This window comes from Branchiostoma belcheri, unplaced genomic scaffold (genome assembly GCF_001625305.1).
Source record: "Branchiostoma belcheri isolate BF01 breed outbred unplaced genomic scaffold, Haploidv18h27 scaffold17, whole genome shotgun sequence".
NCBI classification, from domain to species: Eukaryota; Metazoa; Chordata; class Leptocardii; order Amphioxiformes; family Branchiostomatidae; genus Branchiostoma; species Branchiostoma belcheri.
In genome coordinates, this window is record NW_017803157.1 from 4,026,856 (window position 1) to 4,052,200 (window position 25,345).

The window sequence follows — 25,345 nt, forward strand, 5'->3', positions numbered from 1 at the left end:
CTTTGAGACTCGCCCTCCCTGTCGATCTTCACCATCGTGTCAGCGCTGGTAGGGTATCCATTCATCAGGACCCAGATCTGTCCATCTCTGTCGAAGGACACGTCAAACAGCCTCTTTCCTGGGTACGGTGCAGCTTGGGGAAAGTGGCGCAGGAAGGCACCTTCCATGCTGTACACCTGGACGCGCGCTTTGGTCTGGTCGGCCACCCAGATCTTGCTGTCGTTGGAAACTGCAACCGCGCGTGCGCCGCGCAGGTTTCCAGGCCCCGACGCGTCACCAAAGGTGATGACCCGTGCGCTGCTGCTTCCCACAGGCACTTCTACAGCGATACAAAAGAAGGAGCTTTGTCAGAAAATGCCAGTTCCTTACTTAGCCGCTACCACGCTTCTAGAAGTGGCTGGAAGGAGTAGAAAGTACGTATACACGTACAGAAGCTGGTGTGTTACACTAAAGGGCAGTTATACTGGCTATACAGATACAGAAGCTGGTGTGTTACGCTGAAGGGCAGTTATACTGGCTATACAGATACAGAAGCTGCTGTGTTAGGCTGAAAGGCAATTATACCAGCTATACAGATACAGAAGCTGGTGTGTTACGCCGAAGGGCAGTTATACCAGCTATGATATACAGATACAGAAGCTGGTGTGTTACGCCGAAGGGCAGTTATACCGGCTATAATATACAGATACAGAAGCTGGTGTGTTAGGCTGAAGGGCAGTTATATACCGGCTATACAGATACAGAAGCTGGTGTGTTACGCCGAAGGGCGGTTATACCGGCTATACAGATACAGAAGCTGGTGTGTTACGCCGAAGGGCAGTTATACCGGCTATAATATACAGATACAGAAGCTGGAGTGTTACGCCGAAGGGCAGTTATACCGGCTATACAGATACAGAAGCTGGTGTGTTACGCCGAAGGGCAGTTATACTGGCTATACAGATCCAGAAGCTGGTGTGTTACGCTGAAGGGCAGTTATACCGGCTATACAGATACAGAAGCTAGTGTGTTACACCGAAAGGCGGTTATGCCAGCTATACAGATACAGAAGCTGGTGTGTTACGCTTAAGGGCAGTTTAATATACTGGCTACACAGATACAAAAGCTGGTGTGTTACGCCGAAGAGCAGTTATACCGGCTAGTATACAGATACAAAAGCTGGTGAGTTACTCTGAAGGGCGGTTGTACCGGCTATACAGATACAAAAGCTGGTGAGTTACGCAGAAGGGTGGTTGTACCGGCTATACAGATACAAAAGCTGGTGAGTTATGCTGAAGGGTGGTTATAGCAGCTATCAGCAATCAGTAAGTAATGACAAACCTTTAGTGTCCACGGAAAGCGGTCTGGCCATGGTGGCTCGGGTAGGTCCGTCAGTCTCCACTTTCCCAGGGACTGGGTCAGGAGGGCCATGCCCGCGGGCCGGATCAACCTGTGTGACGGTTATTTACAAAATTCAGACACAGACATAAGACTAACATAAGAAACTTTATTAGCACTGGGAGACTCAAAATATCTATCTGTACTTTACAATTCAATATCAAATATCTCAAAGGATTAAAGACTTTAAAAAGAAACATTCCATCACACATGACATAATTTACAATATTCATACTTTTTCTGAAAAAAATCCAAGAACCAACAAATCAAATTGGTGTCGCCTAATCGGACAGCTTCTGACCTTGATGATGTCAGCCAAGGTCACAGTCCTCGGTTCAGCAGAGCTCTGCCAGGCATGTCCAGTAGCGTCAGTGGTGTCCGTTCCTCCATTGGTGGGCACAGGCTACAAACAGATAATGAATGAATGAACTTTATTGCTGGACAGTTGTACATGGTACAACGTGTGGCAGTAGGAAAACACTACTACAAAACTAAACTATCTTACAATTGTTGGCATGGTGGCCTTGAAAAGGTGTGCTTAGGTCCACCTGTTCCACCATGCCTTCCATGTACATGTGTATGTGGTAAATTGTAATAAATAAACAAATAAATAAACAATTACAGTAACTACAAACTACTATTACAAACAATATATGAGTTACAATATCATATGGTCATTTATGTTATACCTGGCCCGCGATTACGTTCGATAAGGGTGTGTGATAACTAGCGGTACAGCCTGCAGTTTGTTTGTTTTTGTGGTACAGCTTACAAATGTTCCATAGGTACAGCTTACAAATGTTTCATTATTCGAACGCATTTCGCATGCACCGAGTGCGCCGCTTTTAAAACATTTAACACTGAATTCATCAGTGTATCACAATTAGTGTATTATTTGAAGGATTTTATTTTCACAAGCCTATCTCTTTCGGACTAAATATGCAATGTACTATTGATTTTTTATTTGACTTATTTTCACATAACATTACATAATAAAAGCAATAAATTACCCAAACGAAATAAGTTTCACAACTCAAAATTTGTGTCCTGAGTGAGTAAGCATAGCCTGGGTACCATCCTGGTTAGTTTATGTCCGCTCCCACAGTCCTGGTCCCAGACTGGTTGGTCGGTAGCGACTGTGGGAGCAGACGTAAACTAACCAGGATGGTACCTAGGCTAGAGTAAGCATGCAAGAAAGGTATCTTTTGTAAGATGTTCAAACAAGCGAGCAAACTTACCGAGTCAAGGTGGGATGTTGGGGAGCCGGTGTGCATCAGAATCACGTGTACCATCAGTGTTACCATGATGACAGACGTGATGATGATGACGATGATGAAGCCGATTTCGGCCTGGGCAACGATCGCGCAGTCGTTCCCAGATGGATCGTCCTTCTTCTGGGTTATCTATGAGAAGGAGAAAAATACTGTAATTCACAGTTTATGTTTACGGTAGCAAAAGTTCATGGAGAAAAAAGGACACATTCACTAGAACTGGAACTACTAGTATATATACACAGTGGTGACAGGTGCAGAAAAAAGAAAGTCCAGAAATTATTTGTTCACGGTACAGAAATGACAGTGAAAAACAGTTACAGTACAGTAAAAAAAAACAGGAATTACAGTTGTAATGCATTATTTCTAAGCCTGTTTTGTAAACTGCATTACCGTGTTGAGAGAGTTGTTTGATACTAAGTACACAATATAAAGAATAGATTTAGGGTGTAAAATCAAACACGGTTATTATATTAAGACAGTTGAAGATGTATGAACTTGTGAAGCTGGTAATACACGGTTTCTCTATATTCCATAATGTATAAAAATTTTTCTGTTCTATCTAAATTTTGAGGACTACTGGGATTCTACACCCAAAAATTCATCAGGTTGGTAGAGAATAGGATAAAAGGGCCACAACAAAGCGCCACCTATATCGGCTACATATATCTGCGAGAAGCAGAACTCCAGTCAGAAGCTCTGAGCAAGGTGTCTGATAGATACCAAAATGTTAGCATGGTAAGAGACAATAGTGGTTGTGTAAAAGAAAACTCCTATATATCCTATGCTTCACCAAACTAATAAAACAGTTTTCTGAAAACTGGGATTCCACTCCCCTACCTGGAGGCTGGTCCGGGCTGTCCGCCTGACCGTCGGCTGGCCCATCGTCTCCTCTCGCTGGTCTCGGGGAAGAGGGAACAGGCGGGGCGCCGAGAACGTCGCGGCTCAGCGGCGGCCCGAGCCCCTGCCTGAACTCGTCCCCGTTCTCGTACATGTGTGCGGCGGTCGGGTCTGGGGGGTCCCCGTCTGTGGTTGTTGTTCCTCCTGGCGTCGGGGGAGGGGGGGGAGGGCCCCTGTCGGTGTTGGTTGGTCCTCGTGGCATCAGGGGAGGGGGGGCACGTTCCCCATCGTACACGTGTGCAGCGGTTGGGTCTGGTGGGCCCCCGTCGGTGGTGGTTGTTGTTCCTCCTGGCCTCGGGTTAGAGGGGCCAGGCGGGGCGCTGCGAGCATCCGGGATCGAATGCGCGTACTCGTGTGCAGCACCTGCATGTGTAGAAGAAAGAAGAAAAATGGTAGCCTGAGTGTCAGCCACTACCGGTAGGGAATCTTGCGGAGCGGATGAAAGCCAGAAAGGCTGACACTCAGGCTAGAAAAATGGTATACTCTTGTGTGGCGGCTTCATTTTTTTATCAAGGCGTAACAAAATAAGAAACACAAGACAGCAATGGTGATGCACTCAAGTTAATTAACATTGAATAATCGCTGCCATTGAACATAAAATAACAAAAAATATTTAATACTACAAAATAACAAATAAATAACAAATATATACAAACAATCTAAGTGCAGGCACAAAATGTGGTCAAATTTAATACAATGAAAAGTGCAGGTCATTTGTATAATCAATAGAAAAATGGTATACATGTACAGTATTTAATATATAGCCTTCTGTGCTAGGGCACCTTTGCTATCAGTATGATTTGCTGTTTAGAATTAATGAGAATTAAACAAAGATTATAATACTGTACAGAAGCTAATACATGTGTGAATAACGTCATCTTACATGTAGGTACAGAGTATATGTATGCGGTAACAATAAAGGTTTAACTATTCTCTAACATGTGGTCTTTAAGATCGAAACATTCTTTTACATGTTTCCCCTTCTAAACTCTAAAAACTTGAAAAACTAGGAAGAAAAGGACTTTCTTCAACCGTTGAGCCCAAAATATGTCTTTCAGTGAGCATTTTGCAGTTGATTTAGAACCTAAAATCTTTTTTTTGAAACAGAAAAAAATGGACAGGGCGAATCCGAAAAACAACAAATTAAATTGGTGTGGCCTAACTGGACTATGACATTAGGTCTTCTACATGTTTCCCTTTCTAGACTCTATTGCAACAAGACATACATACAACAAGACATACATACACTACAACTACAATTTAATCATTCTTATACCATGGTAACATTGTTACTAACCTGCCGTGTACACCGGATTCATATGCACATGTTTGTGGTCTTGCGTTTGTGGCAGATTGTCGTATCCATCTGCCCTTTTTCCATGGCTCTGTCCGGAGTGCTGAGGGTCCTCATCAGTTGTTCCTCCTGGCCTCGGGGTAGAGGGGCCGGGTGGGGTGCTGCGAGTGTTCCGGTTCAGAGGCGTGTACTCGTGTGTGGCACCTGCATTTAATTTTGTAGAATAAATCAGAAAAATGGTAGCCTGAGTTTTAGCCACTACTGGTAGCAAATGGTGGGGAGCGGACGAAAGCTAAAAAGGCTGAAACTAAAAATGGTATACAATGAAATCATTCAATATCACCATGCTACTTAGTAAGATTAGAACTAACCTGCCGAGTACACCTGATTCCTATGCACGTGTTTGTGGTCTTGCCTCCGTGGCAGGTTGTCATACCCATCTGCCCTTCTACCGGAGAGCTGAGGCGGTCGCCCCAGAGACCGTCCGGATCCGAAGCGGCGGGGCGGCGGACTCGGAGGCTGTTCGACGCGGTGAGGCGGCACCTCCGGAGCCTGCTCGGCGAGATTTGGAGGAGACGAGGAGCCAGTTTCTCCCCTCCCCTCGCCGTGGCTGCTGCGGCCTTCGTCCTGCATTTCTGCGACGTCGTCGAGAGGGAGTGGAGGCAGAGGTCGGTCCTGTATCCCTGCCGGACGCGTGGATTTTCGCGGGAAAGCCGCCCTGACGGTTTTAGCTGAACCGTCCGACGGACTAGCGGCCATCGCGTGCCGCACCAAAACTGGTTCTGATCATCGCTCTGAGCTTTGCTCGAAAACACTTTGATTGTCTGGAGATTTGGTATTTTACAACGTGTAACTCCCGCTCAAAATACTTGGGAATTTTCTCATTTGCAGTGTGCTATGGGCACATGCATATGAAACGGCTCCGGACCAACTCTGTGTTGTATTGCACAATGTAGGCTGGAGTAAAGAAACTGGTAGCGTGATATAAGAGGGTTATTTCATCACTTTACCTGCCAATATTTTGTTCCAATCTTTTTTTGAGGGACATAAGAGGGTTACCAGTATTTCATCACTTTACCTAGTAGTACCAATATTTTACCTACCAATATTTAGCAATCTTTTTTGAGGGACGTGGGGGTGTTGGTACGTGTTCACAAAACAACAAAATAAAATTCAATTTCAGGCCTCCTAGCAGCTTTCTATGGTGCTGCAGCAAAAGCTATAATGTACAGTGAGAGTTCATATAAGTTTTACCTTCATTCTGATGTTAATTAATTTTAATTTTTTTTGTAACACAATCTCCCCCTGTGCAGTCCCCTGCCATGTTTTCTGTCTATTTGGCCAATTTCTACTCTTTTCAGCTGCTTCTGAAGCCTAGTAGATTATGTATTTGGACAAATTAAAGAGCCATTCTGCCAAATATGCTTTTATTTATCATAGTTTTATTGCTGATCTTTTACATATTTGACATATGGTCATCTTCAAACTGTTATGTTAACATATGAGAAACTGTGAAGAAACAGAATAACAAATATCTAACCTTAGTGCTTCTATTATAAGGCCACACCAATTTAATTTCTTGGTTAACGGATTTTTCTAGAAAAAGAATTAAGAGGGCGGGCGAAATAAAAACAGGCCTAGGCATCCTATTATGGCCCAAGATGGTATGATAGGAGCCATGAAGTCAACACACCAGGGCTGACTCAAAATTTAAACAATGAATTTTGAACTTTTAATGATACCATTGCATTGAAAGATGGAATAACTGTAACAACTAGGATGAAAAGGACTGTTTTCAACTGTTCAGGGCAAAATATGAGCATTTTGCAGTTGATTCTGACTTTTTATTTTTATTTGCAAATCAGAAAAATGAAGCGGGCGAATCGGTTAACCAAGAAATTAAATTGGTGTGGCCTAAGTGGTGATTATAATACTGTATAATACTTTTATTAGAAAATTAGAATTTGTTGTTAGTATTTGTTACTAGAAACTCATGATTAGCCTACTTGATTACATATCATCTAATACATACTGAGAACCATTAACTCACAGTTAGTAACTTAGGCCACACCAATTTAATTTGTTGGTTCTCGGATTCGCCTCTTCGTTTTTTCTGATTTGCAAAAAAATTTGATTCTGGTCCTGAATCAACTGAAAAATGCTCATGTTTTGCCCCCAACAGTTGAGGAAAGTCCTTTTCTTCCTAGTTGTTACAGTTTTCCCATCTATCATTGCAGTGGTTTGATTAAAAGTTCAAAATTCAATGTTTAAATTTTAACCCGGCCTTTTGTGTTGACTTCATGGCTCATTCTGTAGCATTTAAGCCTATAATAGGATGCCTAGACCTGTTTTTATTTTTATTTTTTTTCGCCCTGTCGCTTCATATTTTTTCTGAAAAAATCCGAGAACCAACAAATTAAATTGGTGTGGCCTTAGTTACACAATGTAATAATTTTCTACATTTCTGTCATATTACTTCCCTGAGATTTTGCACTTTTTTTCAGTACAAATTCAGCACTTTTAGACCTTGGAAAAAAAAAGTTGTGTTTCCTGTTTCAGTCCTGAAAAAGTCGGTAGGTAGGAATTATCTTTTTTTTTTTACTTTGGCGAATTCCAGTGATCCAACTTATACAGTACAGTTTAACAATTCAAGTAAAACTTGCACAAGGACACTTATATTTTCTATGTTAATGTTGGAAAACCGATTGTACAACGTTTTTAAATCAGCACTCAGGTTTCAGACCATGGAGCTAGAAAAGGTCCATCAGCCCAAAAAAAGGCTAGGGTCGGCAGTATTTCCTAGGGTCGGTCCGGAAACAGGAAGCACAACATTTTTTTTTCTTAGGCCTTACGTACAAAACATTACCATGTAGTTATAAAGTTTGCCAGCTTTTGGTAGGTTTAGTAATTATTTCCTGTCTGACTTTTGTGTTTTGGACTCAATCAAATTGTAATCTAAGGTAAAAGAGTGTGTACTAAACAACTGATGTATATGGGCTCCAACCTAACTTTGTGTGGGGCCTCAAGCTCTCTTTGAAAAACTTCAAAGGGTTTGAAGTACCTGCTCTTGCATTCTCGCCATGCAAGTTATGCTCCTATACGAGACTTATTTGAGAAGCCAGGCTGCCCGGCATGCTAGAAATTTTTTTTTTCTTTTTCTTGGAACTGGTGAGGTGAGGTGAGGTAATACAAATAAAGTGACTTTGTAAAAGCGTAGGGCAACCCAACTTTTGGCTTCTGAAATATAGTGTGTCCTGTAAGGTCAGCATGTGAGCTACTAATTGACTTAAGGTCTGTCTTACAGCATGTTTCCTAAAATAAACAACCGATGTTGATGGCAACCTGAAATATTGATAGGCAACTTACATGAAGATTTGGGCTGACACTTGGCCTGACTTACAACCTGTGTCGGAAAATAAACGACCAATGTTGAGGGCAACCTACATGTACTAAGCTTTGGGCTAAGAGAAGTATTTCGAGCCCTTCTTTATGTTTATAGTTATGTTCTATAATGTGGGGAAACTAAAAAGAAAATCAGTGTACCAGTCATCTCTATTTACCATTCTCAGTCCAGTGTTTGCTATCCTCTACCAGGCTTCGGGAGGCGGCTGGAAAGAGTAGAAATCGGCCAAATAGAGAGATAACATGCCGCGGGAGTTGGTCTGCAGGAGAGAACAGTTTGCCGCTCTCAGTGTGCAGAGTGGGAACGGCAAACCGACCAAACTCCCGCGGCATGTTATCTCTCTATTTGGCCGATTTCTACTCTTTCCAGCCGCCTCCCGAAGCCTGGTAGAGGCTAAGTGTCTGCGGCAACAACACTCCACAACAAATGCTTGCCAATTTTTCAAACCCTTCTACAGGTATACATATCATTTCAAGTTTTTTTTGTGACAACATCTGAAAGGAGCACGTCTGCAGAACGTACTGCACCTGCGCGAAACCCGTAATGTATTGTACATAGCATTTCGGCAGAACGTCTCATATAAGGTTGTATTTGCTCATATAAGGTTAGCATTTCGACAGTACATGTAGTTTCCAAATGTTGTGTCGGAAAGAATATCCTCTGCTACGGGAAAAATTCTGATGCAACGTTGACCAAAAACCCAACGAAAATGCGAAAATACGGGGTTCTGCCGACGTGCTTCTGAAAGGTGGCTGTTTCTGTATCAGTCTCCTTTTTTCTGTTGGAAATACTCCTGGTTATACATGACTATCAGTTTATCATACTCTTCCGCAGTGGAAGAGTCCATGTTGGTAACGGGGGTGAACAGGTACTTGTAGGCGTCATTCTTGTATGGTAGCAACTCCTCAATGCTGACATCTAGACCTTCTTCTTGCGCATCCTTCTTGGGTTTGTCTGTCTTCCTTTCGTCTTTTGGTCCGTCTCTTTTCTTCCTTCCATCCTGGGTGCTCAGTACTCCATATTTGGCTGAGGAGGGTCGTGACCTCAAGTGACCTCTCGCTGAATCCTCCGAGATTTTCCCAGAACTTGCAACTTGTGAAGACTTGTTGGATTTTGGGATATCTTCTTCTACATGGGGTAGTCCACAGAAGCACTTTTTTTCTGCGAAGTTTTTTTGCTTCCTTGGCCTCTGGTTGGTGTTTTGTTTACGAAAGTTGCTCCTTGGTAGTTTCTCTTGGAGCCCGCACCTGCACTTCACTTCAAGGCTGCTAGGGGAACCTTTTGCAATGGACTCCTCTGAATCTCTCAACTCCTTTCTCTCATTTTGATGATGTTGGTTCTCTCTTTTTGGTCTCTGTTTGAAGTGGTCAGGACACTGGTTCTGCCCTTTTTCTTCAAGGCTGCTAGGGGAACCTTTTGCCCTGGACTCCTCCGAATCTCTCAGGTCCTTTCTCTCATTTTGATGACGTTGGTTCTCTCTTTTCGGCCTTTGTTTGAAGAGGTCTGGCCAATGGTTCTGCCTTCTCCTGTTCCCAGCATGTTGCCGATCGACTTCATTTAAATGGGACTTACAGATATCTTCTTTCCTGTTGTCTTTAGTCTTAAAGCCAACTGCTTGCTCTTCAGTCCCATTCTTCATGTCATGTTCAGACTTGTATTGCTGAACAACCTCCTTCTGTATTTTGTGTACTGATTTCGTCTTAGACTCTTTTCCCGTACTGTCTTTAGGTGCAGATTTCCTGTTCCCAGAATGTTCGGCTTCATTTGGATGGGGTGTACAGAAATCTTCTTTCCTGTTGTCTTTAGTCTTAAAGCCAACTGCTTGCTCTTCAGTCCCATATCTTGTGTCATGTTCAGACTTGTATTGCCGCACAGGCTTCTGTGTTTTATGTACTGATTTTGTCTTAGACTCTTTTCCCGTACTGTCTTTAGGTGCAGATTTCTTGTTCCCAGAATGTTCGGCTTCATTTGGATGGGGTGTACAGAAATCTTCTTTCCTGTTGTCTTCACTAGTATTTAAGCCAACAGCTTGCTCCTCGGTCCCATTCCTTGTGTCATGTTCAGATCTGTACTGCCGATCAGCCCTCTGTGCCTTGTGTACTGATTTTGTCTTAGACTCTTTTCCTGTACTGTCTTTAGGTGCAGATTTAGTCACTCCTTTACCACCACCTTCTCTTTGCGACTTTCCCTCTGTGAGGACTTGAGCATAGGTGAACACTGGCGGCCATGTACTTGACCTCTCACCTTTGTCCTCGGGTGACCTCTTCGTCTCATGCTGTGAGGTACTAGTAGTATACTTCTGTCCAGGTCTTGAATGTGCTTTGTTCTTCTTGTCAACTTTCTCTGACGTCTTTTCTTTGAAAGAACGACGTCTTCCCTGGTGACTATCCTTACAACTTCCTTCAAACCTCCTCCCTTCTTCATTCTGACTTCTATCTTCAAAGGCATGCCTACGTCGTTCGAATTTCTTTGGATGGGACTGACAAAAATCTGCTCCACTTTTATCACTCCTCTTGTCAACTTTCTCAAATGTCTTTTCTTTCAAAGAATGACTCTTCCCTGGTGGCTATCTTACACCTTCCTTCAAACCTCCTTCCTTCTTCAGCCTGGCTTCTGTCGACAAAGGCATGCTTACGTCTTGCACCCCGGCCTCTTACACTGCCTGTAGATTTCTCCAGCTCTTTCTTGATCTTGCTGAAAGACATACCGGTGTTTCGATGCTCTGTATGTCCCTCGTCATTGTCAAAGATGGTGCTTCTTCCCTCCCTCGGGACCAGCGTGGTTGTCACTTGTGTTTTCTGTTTTGTAGAAGAAAAATGAGTTTTATATTATATTATATCATATTACCTGGCCCACCTTGTTTTTTTTTCGCCCTAGATTATCCATAAAATTTACTTCCTGGGGCCTAAACTCAAACTATAGATCCAGTGAAGGTGTGACTGAGAAGAGAGAGGTGTGGTGTCTACAGACAAGACACGCTAGTAGGAGAAAGGTTACGTGTGTTGGTGTTCACTGCTTTTAGTGACTGCTAGTACAGGTTTCACTGTACTGTAGGAGAAGGGTTAGGGTGAGGGCTATGGTAGGTGTGGTGGTGTTCACAGGTTTGACTGTACTATAGTAGGAGAAATGTTAGGGTTAGGGTGTTCACTGCTGCTTAAGTGACTGCTAGCACAGGTTTGACTGGTTAGGGTTAGGGTAAGGTGTGTTGGTGTTGGTGTTCACTGCTTTTAGATTATAGATAGTCTGCCAACGATATCATCCATAAAATTTACTTGCTGGGGCCTAAACTGAAACTCAAACTATAGATCCAGTGAGGGGTGTGGTGTCTACGGACAAAACTTGTAGGAGAAAGGTAAGGTTAGGGTTAGGGTTAAGTGTGGTGTGGTGTTGACTGCTTTTAGATTATAGATAGACCCCCTTAGGGGTGGGCCGATCCCGGAGGTACTGCAATACCGGGCCAACCCGTGGCTAGGATGGTGCAAGCACCTAGTCCATAGCCTCCTTCCAAAAATCAATTTAATATATGGCTCCGCGATGCGGAGCGTATCAGATATTAAACTGATAAGAACAGATACTACACTTGATCTTAGCCAAAAGGCCGAGAAGCGATAACAAACAAAGATTCTCTTTTTCGCCCACTTCTTCGTTTAGCCGCGTAGTGCTGCGGCTAGATTGCGACCAAAATTCTGCCCAGTTTTAACGCTAGCACTTCATTATTTCCAATCGTATTACTGTGTTCTGGTAGAGTTATAACTGTTAGATTTGTCCTGTGTGTTTCCTAGTCCCTAATTTTAAAATACAGGAGAATTAAAGGGAAAAACTGGGCAGCGAGCTCACGTTTCTGAGGCATGGATGCCCCGTTAGTGTGGCGTCCGAACAATGTTTGAATAGGATTTGCATGTGAAATGAGGCTGGTTCCCCTTTCACACCATTGATGGCTCTAATTGGGTTTAATTGACAACTGATTGAGCGTCAGACAGTTTATCAAGACAACTTTTCTTGTCCCCTGCCACCCTTCTGCGATCACAGCTCTAAAGGAATAGAGCTGCAAGTAAAGCTACGTTAAAAAAAACGCAACACACAGGCACACGATAAAAAAAATGTCCAAATCCAGACTTGGACGATCCCCTACAAAGACCTCTAAAGATCCCAGACCAGCATGCACTGCTGCTTGCATCGTACTGAATGATAAGCTATGACCAAATAAGGAAAAGCCATTGATAGCAAACCCGATCGGGACAGCTGCCCTCCCCATGACTTATATTGTGTCAGACTGATCTTTTATCAAGCCTATTGAATCTAGTTCCTTGTGACCTGATTACATGTGATACCTACTAGCAGTCCAGGCATTTCTGGTACGTAAAAATATGACAGCAGGTCCTACTACTGAAATTAGGTCGTACTGTTGAAATTGTATTTCATTATGTATATGTACATTGTAGTGTAAGGCTGTATTCATTTTAAATTGTAAGAAGTCGGCAATTCAGCCATTTAGGCTACCACAGACTTTTAACCTGTATGTCTATGTGAATAATAAACCAGTTATCATACTTGTAACAATCAAGCTAAATCACTCTCAGTGTATGGTAGGCATGCAGTCATTTTCTGGAATTGTAATTCCAAACTGTTGTGCTAGTCCTGCTACATTGCTTCAACCCTGTTGGAAATCATGATACTTTAAGTAAATATGAAGTTCAACTCATTCTGTTGTCACTGGTGTGTTTTGATTTCATTAAAAGTGTGATGACTACATAACAGTACACAATAGATATTGGCACTGCAAACTGTCTATTACAATCCAAACTACAACTCTGTACCTCCAATCTGATTTACTTCCATTATAAATATTTATCTGCCAGTTTACTTGATATATCCACCACTCAGAAAACAATGTGTTTGAGCAAAATTTAACCTCCTTGGTTTTTGAGAGATCTCTAGTGTAGCACCCCCAGATATGCACAGTTCAGGAGCTAATATAACAAGGCGGTAGCCTCCATATAGCAGGCTTATAGAACTGGGGGTTTGGTGGTCTTCGACTGTTTTCTGATTAGCCCAGTTCTAAAAATGGGGGTAATTCAACCAGGCTGGCTATGTTGTCTATATGCATCAGAAAATAGCACATATAAGATCCCAAAGACCCTGAAGACCCCCAAACCCCCCAGATTTTGGCGTGCAGCTGCTATGGAGGCTAACAAGGCAGAACAAATGAGTGCTGACAAGGGCTCCCCCTCCCCCCAGCAAGACTGACAGCCAGTTAAGAAGACATAAATCTTATTTGGCAGGTTGTGAGTGACTCCCCACATGTGCCCTGTTTAGTCAGGGTCAGGACAAGAAACCACAAGAGGAGTATCATATTACACCTTCTTTCCACATGCAGGTCATTGACCCAAATTTGGTAGGAAAGTCCGTGACTGTGAAAATGAGGTGCAAATTACATGGATAAGAGGAGAATGAAAATACACTGGCAAAATAAATTCCATGAATAAACAAGAGTTCCAAGCATTATTTGCCACCCAAAAATCATGGCCTTAGTACGATACTGAAAGTTTTGCTGCAGTACCAAGGAAAGTACTGGTTCTGTGTAGTGTAGCCAGCTGCCGCCACACCGTATGCCTGCAAAGCTGGTGTGTTACACTGAAATTAAACGGCTTAATACATGCAGACATAGATATAGAAAACAAAGGTGAAAACAATGGTAAAGGCAAAGGTATTAAACAAGGGTTCAAACAAACCTGCACATTAACCGGTGTGACGTCATCGGGACTGTAGGCTGCAGAGTCACCGTCCGAGAGCCACCCGTCGTCATGGTTACCGAAGTCTGAGGGAACCTGCTTGTGGAGGGGGTTGTACATCCAGCCTGCATCACAGGGCCTGCTTGTAGGATACAAGAGTTTTCTTTTACACAACCGAACTGTTTACCTGCCAGCGCGCAAAGTACCTGGTTGCCCAGTTGCCCCGCGCAACCAAATTTTACTTGGGGCAACCTATTTTTGAACCTAGGTAGCCCTGGTGAAACAAAAATACAAATGGTAAAGGTAGATAAACTACCTCCCAGCATTGTAACCACCTTTTTGTATTGAGTTAAAATTCTGTCTAATACTATATAATCATCATTATAATAATACATGTAGTTATGATAATAGTCAATTGATTTGACACAAGTACATCGCAGTACACAATACAAAAATTGAACAGATTAACAAGGGATAGTGGCTAATTACTACATGTAACTACAAATATCTTTTTAAATTAAGATAGAAACTTACAAATAAACCACACTGATGGTTACCTTGTCCCCAGAGGCCTAGCTCTCCCCCTACCCCTTGCAGCAGGGCTGAACCCCCTGGACACAGACCCTCCAGCAGAAGGGGATAGAGACCCCCCTCCTGAAGTAGGGGGGACCCCCCTGGACACTGACGTTCCCACCGGATAACTGCTGCTATCAGGGCCTGCCTCCTCTGCCTCTGGAGGGCTCTCTGGAATAAAGCAACCATGGTTATTGTTGGTTATTTTTATAGGAGCTAAAACACAAAAGTGTGAGTAGCTGAGCTCTGAGTGGCCAACACCCATTTTTCCATCAATTGCCAAAACTTTGGGCATGACGTAAAAAAAATATCAATCATTTAAGTCAACAAAGACCTTGGGTAAAAAATGTTAAAACATCCAAAGGTCCATTGACAATCACTCTCAACCCCATGATTTGCCTCTCAAAATGATGAAAATTGTGTTTCTTGTGATATATCTGTTCCAAACATTTGCACAGTAGAGTTATTTCTTTCATAGTAATTTCAGTTTTTATTCCCATTTTTTCAACATTGGTTCTCTTTCCTGGTATTGTACTTTTAAAGCAGCAAACGTTTAAAAACAAAATCTAGGTACTAGAAAAGAAAACCAAATGTTGCAAAAACAGTTGTAAAAGTTAAAACACTTAGAGTGAGCAGCATCCCTATATCTGCTTGGAGCACATGTGACCTCTGACCCAACTAACTTAAGCCCCTCCCACTGACCCAGCTATGACCTCTGGAGTACCAAGGGAGAGCCATTTTTGAAAAGAGTTCAACACGTGTGTGCTACACAGAGTTGGCAGGACATCCAAACTTTCTCTCTATCTCTGCTACTTTTGCTGGTAAGAAAGTTTTGACTCTTTTGCAATTATTTTTACTTGATAGTCTTCTAACAAATATTTCCTAGTCTCTACCAGACTCTACTGAGTTGCTAGAAAACAGTAGATTTGACCAAAACATTTACCTGGGGAGTTACAAGAATGTTTAACCCTTGGGAGATCAGGACAAACTCAAAGAAACTCAATGTTCAGGCAGATAGTAAGTGAGTGAGTCAGCCAGTCATAGGCCAAAAATCATCATTGCTTCTTCATTTTGCGTACCTTCAAGTAGGTGAGGGTGAGGGTGAGGGGTGGAAAAGGAAGGAAAGGAAAGGTCTCCCATGCTTCTTATGCAGAGCGTAGGGTGGTGCCCATATCCATTTCTGTAGCCCTTGGGCGACACACAGTTGTGCAATGCACTACAGCAGGGGGCTGGTCCGCTGGTAGTGATGTGTGTTTGACCTCCCCACACTTTTTCTCATATGTGCTGAGTGCTAAGCAGAGAAAGAAGTGTGTACCATTTTTAAAGTCTTTGGTATGACCCGGCCGGGGTTTGAACTCACGACCTCCCGGTTACAAAGCGAGCACTCTACCAATTGAGCTATTGCACCGGTGAGGGGGGGGCAAATCAGCAAATCATGACAACACACCATACCTGGCATGGTTTCTAAATGTTTTGAAGTCAAGAGGATACCTAACTCTACCCAAGGAAGTTTTGATTTTCAATCTCCTTGCTCTAGCCTAACCCTGATTTAACCTTGAAGTACTAGAAAAGTAACATTGCAAAGCAAATCGAAAAACAGATACATTTTTGTGGTCTACTTAGCTTACAATCTACTACTCTGTTTATTCATTCGTATAAAAAATATACATATGGTGACTATAGCCCTTCCAGCTCAACTTTGCTACATTTGTAGCTCAACATCACATGGTGTTTGCAACAACTGTTACCATGGTGACAGACGTAAACGTCTGATCCTGGTCACTGACCTTGTTTGGAACAAGAAGAAGGCACAGAAAAAGAGCTGCCACAGAAACAGACACTGGGCAAAGCTGCAAAAAACAATATTTTTGAATTCTACTCTGGTTCTGGGCATGGTGAGGAATTGTCAAGATTAAGTTGGGGCCAAAATATCACAGTTGGAGTTGTGCTGATACCAAGACCTACAAATATTTGGTAGTCTGGTTACCAGACCTATTCTAGGTGCTGAGTCTTTACCTATTTGCATAGCATAGAAGATAAAGACTTGGGAGCTAGGTTTGGTAACCAGACTAGAAAATGGCCAAAACAAATTTCCAGGGAAGTTGCAAGCACATCTGATACTAAGAGCTACACGTATTTGAGTTATATTTGGAACTTTATTCTCTGTATCTGTATAGCCGGTATAACCAACCTTCAGTGTAACACACCAGCTTCGCAGGCACGTGGCGCGGCGGCAGCTAGCTATATCACACCTAACGACTTGTAACACTCAATCCTTGCACATTTAATTGCAGGAGTTGTTTAAAGCTTTCTAGTGCTGATGCCCCAACTGTGCTTGATAAAGTCTACAATAGTTCTTGGGAAATACAAGTTTTTTTTTTCTTTCTTCTAGGGTGACCCCAAAATGTCAGCAGATCCTGCTCTACTCCAGCACATTGAGAACATCTCCAAACTGTGCCGAATTTGCGGCCAGGCGGTGCTAAAAAAGAGGGACAAACAAAAGATGTACCAGCCCAACCCCTGCCGCAAATACGCCCGGAGAATCCACGAGATTTGGGGGGTGGATGTCACCAAGGACAGGGGCCACCGGCACCCTCCAGCTTTCTGCCACCGTTGTCGATCGAAACTGGCCAGGCCGCCGCATTTTTCACGGCCGAAAGTAGTGACCTGGTATGACCACGACGCATTTGAGGGCCACTGCGCCGCTTGTGAAAAGGTTTGTTTATTTATTTTTTTATTTTCTGTCATACATGCACTCATACATACATACATGTCATACATATATCGGCTGAGAACCAAGAGGTCCTGAGTTCGAACCCCACCTTGTTACCGATCTTGTACTCTTAGGAAAGGCACTTTCCTCACTTAACTCCGGTGAAAATGAGTATGCCAGAATGATCATTATCATGATTGTGGGCATTAAAAAGAAAACCAAACCAAACATGTACTTAGCCAGGGTGACACATTCAGTTACAACTGTACTTTTCAGTGCATCATACATACATGAACAGGTAAAATATATAAAGTCACATAGAAACGATAAAGTTAAGATACAATAAATAATGATAATGACAATGATAATTATTGTCTGTCCAGTATTCGTTTCTATGTGTGGGACACAACACCAGCAACAGCTGCCTGTGTCCCACGTGTATTGCACTGTTGCAATTTCAATAAATCAAATCAAGTGGTCAAATTCATAATCCAGTCTGTTCCGATTGTTGTTATGAAGGTTGCATCCATAGCGAAAGGTGGAAGGCCGACGAAGATCAAGCCACCAGGTAGACCAAGATCACAGCCGAAACAAGACGACGACAAACAAGAACAACAGAATGAAACCACAGCAAAGCTTGAAGAGGATAACAAACTTGTTGGTGAACATAAATGACCACCATGTGATAAGAGACAATGTCTGTTTGCTGATAATGACAAAAACTGAGAGTTTTCCAATGTATATTGTTTGCATTTACTCCAGTTCACACAAAATTCATTGTAAGCCACTGAAAAGTTATGGGCTACTCTAGTTGTAACTTGATGATAACAGATGTTTCACATTTGTATTGAAAAGTTTAAGGTTATACCCATGAGTAAATTGTATTACATAGTATGTAGTTGTAGTCTCAAGTTTGCATTGATAATGTTGCCATACTTGTTCTGTTGACATTTTACATCCTTCTGCCAAAGTTTTGTTAACTTTTTATACATAGTCATATTATAAAATGACATTAAATCTTGTTTGTACTTAAGTGGACATTTTCTGTGTCTCTAGTTTATAAGACATCATAACAGCTTAAGTTGCAGGAGAAGGCTTCCATTTGCAACTTACAAAGTTTATCCTTACCTTTATCCTACCAACCGGTGCAATGGCCAAGTGGGGAGAATGCTCGTCTTGCGTTCAATAGGTCGTGAGTTTGATCCCCGACCGAGTCATACCAAAGACATGGTACATACTGCTTTCTCTGCTCTGAAGAGTAAGTGAGTTAAACACACACCACTACCTGTGGACTATCCCCCTGCTGTAGTGATTGCACAACTGTGTGGCCCAAGTGCTACAGAAATGAAGATGGCAATGGTTGTGTGGAGAACTTTAACTAACCTTCCTGAGTTTGTTGACTCGGCAGTGAAGATCTGACGCTGCTCTTCCTCCCGTACCTCAGCCTGAAGTGGGTCCCTGTAGCATCTGTCTCGTGGTAGCAGGCAGGCTGGTACTTATTAGTGTTGGTCGGTGGCCGATACTGTAGGGTTAAGAACGAATAAATGAAAGATGTTTAAAGTTAAAACTTTTGGTCGAACACAAAAGTTCTGTCACCTAGAGCTTAATCGACCAGTTACTCTGGTCTTCCTCAGTAGACTGATCCAGTGAGGCTTGTCTCGTGGCTCCTTTGAAGTGTGATGTCAACACATGACAATAAATGAAAGATGTTTATTGTATGTTCATGCTATCATTACAGGCTAAGTACAAGTCTGAAGTGAGTCCCTGTAGCATCTGTCTCGTGGTAGCATGCAGGCTGAACACGGTACTTGTTGGTGCTGGTCGGTGGCCGATACTGTAATATGAAAATGAATGAATAAAAGATGTTTGTGATATTGACACATACTGCTTAACATTAGCACATTTGAGTCAGTATTTCATAAATTAGGCATTCAAAACAGCAGACATAAGCCCCAAGATGAGTCCTTTATTTTCTGAGCGGTACGTAACCCTAAAAATCAGCCCAGGACCCTTCCAGTAACCATTTTCCGCCAGAAGTTTGGGAATTTTTGCTCCATGAGCATCCCATCCCTGCACGCAGAGAGCACAATATTTTTCTCAAAGGTTTCTTACCGGAATGGTTCCGAGTTGGGGTAGGTTTTCCCTTGAGAAGTGCTCAGCTATCCTTTTGATGGAAAATGACTTCACGTGTGTATCCATCAGCTCTCTCATTTCTTGCTTGAAATGCTGAAAGAAATCAAAACAAAACATTATACAACATTGTAATGTGGATGTAAAGGAGACACGTCTCCCATTTTTAGTCCCTTCGTTATGATAGCCTAGATCCTTTTACATCAGGCTATCCAACCTTTGCATTCAAATCTCCCCCAAAAATGCAGACGAACATTTCGTAGAGTTTAAAATGAATGCAACATGTTAGACCTAACATTAACTACACTGAGAAAAAAGGCAACAATTACATATCCTAGTGGGAAACGTGCCCAGATTGACCATGTTTTAATCAACCAAAAATGGAGGAATAGCACACTAAACTGCAAAGCACATAAACATCAAATCAGATCATAGGATAGTAACAGCTAAGCTAAAACTGACAAGGACTTTAACACAGTCTGAGAGTGGATGCCCAATCAGCCTGAGATCGAGTGAACAATTATGTGACACAGGCTAGCATCTGCCTAGCAACAGACATCAGAGAAGACCTAAAAAGACCTGGATGGAGTGCATCAAGACATCAGAGCGTCTGGATAGGGCCGCATGGAGGTGTGATGACTAGCCGACTGTTGCCTACCTGTGTCAGGGACATCCGCAGCAGAATAATCAAAACTTTGATAGGAGTGCGAGTGAATGAGCATCTACGTTTCCCTCACCTGAACAGAGCGGCACTGCTGATAGAAGTCCTTCAGTCCCTCGTAGTTTAAACCGTGCTTTACCAGAGACCTGATCACAAACTTCTGATGCACTTCATGCAGGAACCACAGTTTATCTGTAGGGATGTATAATAATTTGTTAATACATCTACGAATAGTTTCATAAGGTTGGTAAGACACTGAGTAAAGAGACTCTTTTTACACAATCAAGTCTTTTATTCAGCCAACGTTTCGGTGACCATCTGTCACCTTCTGGCAATTCTGACTGGTTCACATTGCACAGCAGCACAGGTGTCACTGCTACAGATGCAGTCCTGAAACTTCGGCTGAATAAAAGACTTGGTTGTGTAAAAAGAGTCTTTTTACTCAGTAGTTACTTTCATTGCACGAGAAACAAAATTGTACATATACAGGGCACTATATAGATGGTACTGTATGTGCAACCCATATATATATATGGGCCCCGCAGGACAAGGTCAATACAGTCAAACTTGTCTAAGACAAACACCCAGGAGACCACTGAAAAAAAGTGGTCTTCTTAAATACAAAATGGTGACAAAATTGTGAGCGACACAAAAATAATATACCAACCTCCAAACTCTCTCTTGTCCCTCATAATTTCCTTCTTTGTCTCATAAAACACTTTCCTGTTGGTGTTGGGGGGGAGGGGCAAAAGGGGAGAAAAAAACAGTGCAACATCATATCATAACATCGTAATGATACAACAACAGTTGATATAAAAATAACATCCATTCCCACATGACTTAGAAATAGGGTTATAGTGACACAACCCACCCAACCTAATGATACTTGACAAATCTCGTATACCAGTACCAGGGCTCGAAATACTGGGTACATGTGCACCTTAGCGCACCCAAAATTGGAGCTGTGCACACAATTATTTTCTGTGGGTGCACTGGTGCAAACAAATATTTTATGCCTACAAATATTTTTGTACGTATTTTTGTACACATTAAATAATAGGATGCAGGATATATACTGCCAACTCACCATTCCTCTGTACTGAAGATAGGCAGAGTGGACAGAAACTGGTGCAGAGGAGTCTCATAGAAAATCTTAATCAGCAACTGTACATCCACCATCGCTCTATGCCGACCTAAAACAAATGGGACATTCACTGAAATCAATCAATTTAAACTACATTTGGTGGCCTATAGTAAGATCTGAGTATAATCTAGATTACTTAATAAATGTGTTGAATTCTTCTTATTCTTAGGAAGCAATACCAAATGAAAAGCAAGTTCTTTATGATAGTTAAGTTGGATGACTTTAGTAGGAATGCTGTTTTCTCTAGATATTTTTTACCCCAGAAAAGCTTGGAGTGATTTTGGATACAATCGTGAATAATCTGTTCTTTCCACATCAAATTGTGGACATTCGCAGATGTAATGTATTTTGCTTTCCACTGCATTAGTTGCACACTGTTCAGTACACATTCTCTCACGAAGAGGAAGTTTTAAGAAAATATTGTGTGAGGACTCAAGCAGTAATATCAACTGTAAACAAATGCAAACTTATACAGACCTTCAGAGAATTCCCCAGGGAACCACTCATTAAGCAAGAAGTCCAGTGATAGAGGACAGCCTTCCAGTAGCTGATGTCCTGATTTCTTCACCTGAAGGAGACAAATAATAGCATTCATAAACAACTTTCAATTTGGCAAGTAACATAATTTAGGCTCAAAATCATAAATTGCAAGATGCAAAACTGATTTTTTTAGCATGGCACAGCATTAGGGAATCACTAGATAAAACAGTACTTGTACTAGTACTGTACCTCATCTAGGTGTATGAATGTGTCCGCAAAATGTAAGTTGTGTTCCCGGAGTCTGTCCACAGGTATGCTGTGCCGCTCACAGTGAGAGAACAACATCAGGAAGTCAAACAGCTCCCCTCCATGGGCCACCAGAACTGGGGGAAATAACATATTAGCATTAAGTAATAATAAGTGGTAAGAAATAAAACGCCTCTATCCTGTGGGTTAACGTTATGTAGGTTCAGGTTGTGGAAGTCCTCTCCTGCAACTTGCTACATAATGTAACCTAACACCACAGGGTATCTACTTCAGCAACAGTTACCATGGGGACAGCCACCTTAACACCTTTCACATGTGAGAGAATTGAAACAAATAGTTGCACTTCTTCAAAAGAATTGTCCAGATTGAGTCGAATAGAGTCACTTTCATCCAGCTTTGAAACATAGGAGTCACTGTTATGTAAATGAGGAAAGGCACGTTGTACATACCTGGGTAGTGCTTGTAGTTGGTTTGTCGGTTGACCTGTTCCACGACCCCGTCACACCAGACCAGTAGCCGGTCGAGAACCTCCGGGAACTTCGGCTGCCCCTTCAACGCCCTCGCAGTCAAACCATTCTCCTGTCCTGGAGAGAAACTCAAACTTTACTTGTTTGTTTCACCGTCATTCGTTTACTCACTCACTCACTCACTCACTCACTCCTCACTCACTCACTCACTCACTCCTCACTCACAGACACTCGCTCAGTCACTCACTCACTCACTCATACTCACTCACTCACTCACTCACTCACTCACTCACTCACTCACTCACTCACTCACTCACTCACTCACTCACTCACTCCAACCAACCACCCACCCACTTAATCACTTGGTCTTGACATCACACTTCAAAGAAGCCATGTGACAAGCCTCACTGGATCAGTCTACTGAGGAAGACCAGAGTGACTAGCTCTAGGTGTGAGAACTTTTGTGTTGGATCAAAAGTGTTAACTTTAAACACTAACGTTAGTAGTATACTAACCAAAACTACAGATGCGCTGACTGGTGTGAATGAGGCTGTCAAACTCCGTGGTGGGATGCAGGTCAGGCTGACACTTCACTCACTCACTCGCTCACTCACTCACTCACTCACTCATCCACTTACATGTACCTTCTAAAACAAGGTACAAATTGGTGAGGCCTGATAGACAAGTACACTAACCAAAACTACAGATGCGCTGACTGGTGTGAATGAGGCTGTCAAACTCCGCGGTGGAATGCAGGTCTGGCTGACACTTCACCGCGATCTCGATGATGTCATCACGGAATACATTTCCCCTCGCGGCCTCGCAGTCGAAGAACAGCAGCAGGGGTCGTAGGTCATCCATCTCGGCAGCCTCTGAATCCATGGTTTTCTGTCATAGTTAAAATGTTTATTGTTTGATTCATGATTACCTTAAAGTTTAAAGTAACATCTGACTTTGTGGGCAATTACTTTCAGTCTAATTACTACATTTGTATAAATTGGGTAACCTTTATCAAAGTCTTTAAATGTTGAATACAGTTTAAAGAGATGGTTAGTTCTTTTTTTTTAAACAAAGTGTCCACTTATCTTTGCTTCAAGACAAGAAACTATATATCTAACCAATATCCTAAAGTATCAATGAATAATTTTAAGCTCAAACAAACAAACAAACAAATGATGTACACTCAAGGAGGCAAATTATAAAACAAGGCATGTTCAGATGCTTTCACGGTTCTATCAACTTCCTTGTTTGTTTGTTTGTTTGTTTATTTAACTCAGTTTGAAAGAAGTCAAGTCATAATTTGGTCATACGGCAGGTTATCATGTTTTGGTAGGAAAAACTTGTTCTAAAAGCAAACTGAATCACTTTACACCGCCTTTTCACAAGAGGATGCGACCGCTAAGCGAACATTGGGTTTACGTGTCCCTTTTGTGCTCCCTTCATAATTTTCGATAACGATGCACATGCATGGAAAACTCAGCAGAAAAAAGTATGATTTCAAGACAACAAAACACACAAAACATAAAAATCCCTCTGTCTATGAACTTCGCCGAGTGAACTGTCAAATCTCTAGTCACTTATCGCTTGCAGAATCTAGTAGAAAGGGCGTACTAGTATCAGAAAAAAGTCGTGCTGGTGAAACTGACACAAGTTTCGGAATCCATTTTTCCTGGAATTTGTAAACAAAATTTCTCACCTAAAATAAACTGTCTGTCGACCGATTCACTCTCAGAAATGCGACTGGATGTTGTGACAACACTTCTTCTTGTCTTTTCTTGACTCAGAAGTTTGTTAACCTCAGACAATCGCTCGAAAGAATCTCCGCTTTCGAGACCCGAGACGTCAAAAACTTTCAGAAGTCCGCCATGTTTACTACTGTTGTTTGCCACGTGACTATTTCGCGCCAAAAAGTGGCGAACAAGGACACGCTTGTAACAATGTTACCGGAGGAATCTACCGCCCCTTTATAGCCTCTACCAGGCTTCGGAAAGCGGCTCGAAACGATTAGAAATGGACAGATAACATGCCAGGGTAGCCGGGAGTTGGTCTAGATTTTTGGTCCTTGGTCCGCTATCTAAAAGAGTACAGTTTAAGTTTGCCGCTTTCGGGAGTTTTTACCTTCCAGCCACTTTCCGAAGCCTGGTAGAGGCTACCTCTTTTGTATCAAAGACTCCCCATGATAGCCTCTACCAGGCTTTACAAGCGGCTTAATAGAAGAGTAGACACTGGCCCAAAGCGGCAAATGTACTGCTTCAGAGGGCCAACAGTTCTGGCTACTTGTATTTCACAAGTCACTTTATCATATTTCAAAGCCGCTTGTTAACAGCGATTTTTGAAGCCTGGTAGAGGCTTATTCATTGTGTCATCCTTGCTTGTATCAAAATAATGATATGGTTGATCTGGTTTGGCTTTTTTCTTCGACGTTTTGTGGGGCTGCCTTGTACTACCAAGGACATTATACATTATATAATGGTATAATGTCCTGGTACTGTAATTTTGCAGCAGCGACACCTAGCTGCAGTACGAGTCATTGCAGGTGACAGACGGTCTTTTTTAAAGAAATTATCAATTATGTAAATGAAGACCTAACTTGCATAATTAATGAGGAAGTGATATGATTTCAGTGGTAACTGCCAGCAATTTCACACTTGCTGCATTTGGAGTGTATGTAGCAGGAAAATATCTATCAAATCAGGACTTCATTTGCATAATATAATATAATTTTCCAGGTAACATTACCTGTTTATGAGCTTGTAGAACTCTAGTTTGATGTTACCAGTACTTTTCTTTGTACATTTATTAGTATGTGTAAGTATAGGGCCTAGATAATAATAGCATTACTTTTGCCCAATCCTCCAAATCTATGTGAATGAAATAGAATAGACTGAATACTGATTAACCAACTGTATGAAAATAAAACACAGAAACCAGAC

General features: G+C 42.2%; 3 protein-coding genes across 3 annotated transcripts in view; 1 reads left to right on the top strand and 2 right to left on the bottom strand.

The window, feature by feature from the left end:
* LOC109466633 overlaps positions 1-2,681 on the bottom strand; it is a 10,750-nt gene extending 8,069 nt beyond the window's left edge. Inside the window, exons 1-4 of the mRNA XM_019764363.1 lie at positions 2,616-2,681; positions 1,679-1,780; positions 1,321-1,429; positions 14-319 (exon numbers count right to left, since the gene is read on the bottom strand). Of these exons, the coding sequence (XP_019619922.1) occupies positions 14-319; positions 1,321-1,429; positions 1,679-1,780; positions 2,616-2,681 (583 nt within the window). The remainder of the gene's footprint in view (positions 1-13; positions 320-1,320; positions 1,430-1,678; positions 1,781-2,615) is intronic.
* Positions 2,682-9,008: 6,327 nt separating this feature from the next.
* Positions 9,009-23,294, bottom strand: LOC109466634. Its single transcript, XM_019764364.1, has 9 exons — positions 23,108-23,294; positions 22,395-22,529; positions 21,142-21,247; positions 20,722-20,777; positions 20,131-20,246; positions 19,376-19,489; positions 10,835-11,043; positions 10,401-10,653; positions 9,009-10,187 (listed from the first exon to the last, which is right to left on the bottom strand). Exons 1-9 carry the CDS (start codon positions 23,292-23,294, stop codon positions 9,009-9,011), a joined length of 2,355 nt encoding a protein of 784 aa, XP_019619923.1.
* LOC109466858 lies at positions 16,948-18,287 on the top strand. The gene is made up of 2 exons (XM_019764718.1): positions 16,948-17,266; positions 17,783-18,287. The coding sequence occupies exons 1-2, from the start codon at positions 16,955-16,957 to the stop codon at positions 17,936-17,938; spliced, it is 468 nt and encodes a 155-aa protein (XP_019620277.1). The 5' UTR covers positions 16,948-16,954; the 3' UTR covers positions 17,939-18,287.
* Positions 23,295-25,345: the final 2,051 nt, after the last annotated feature.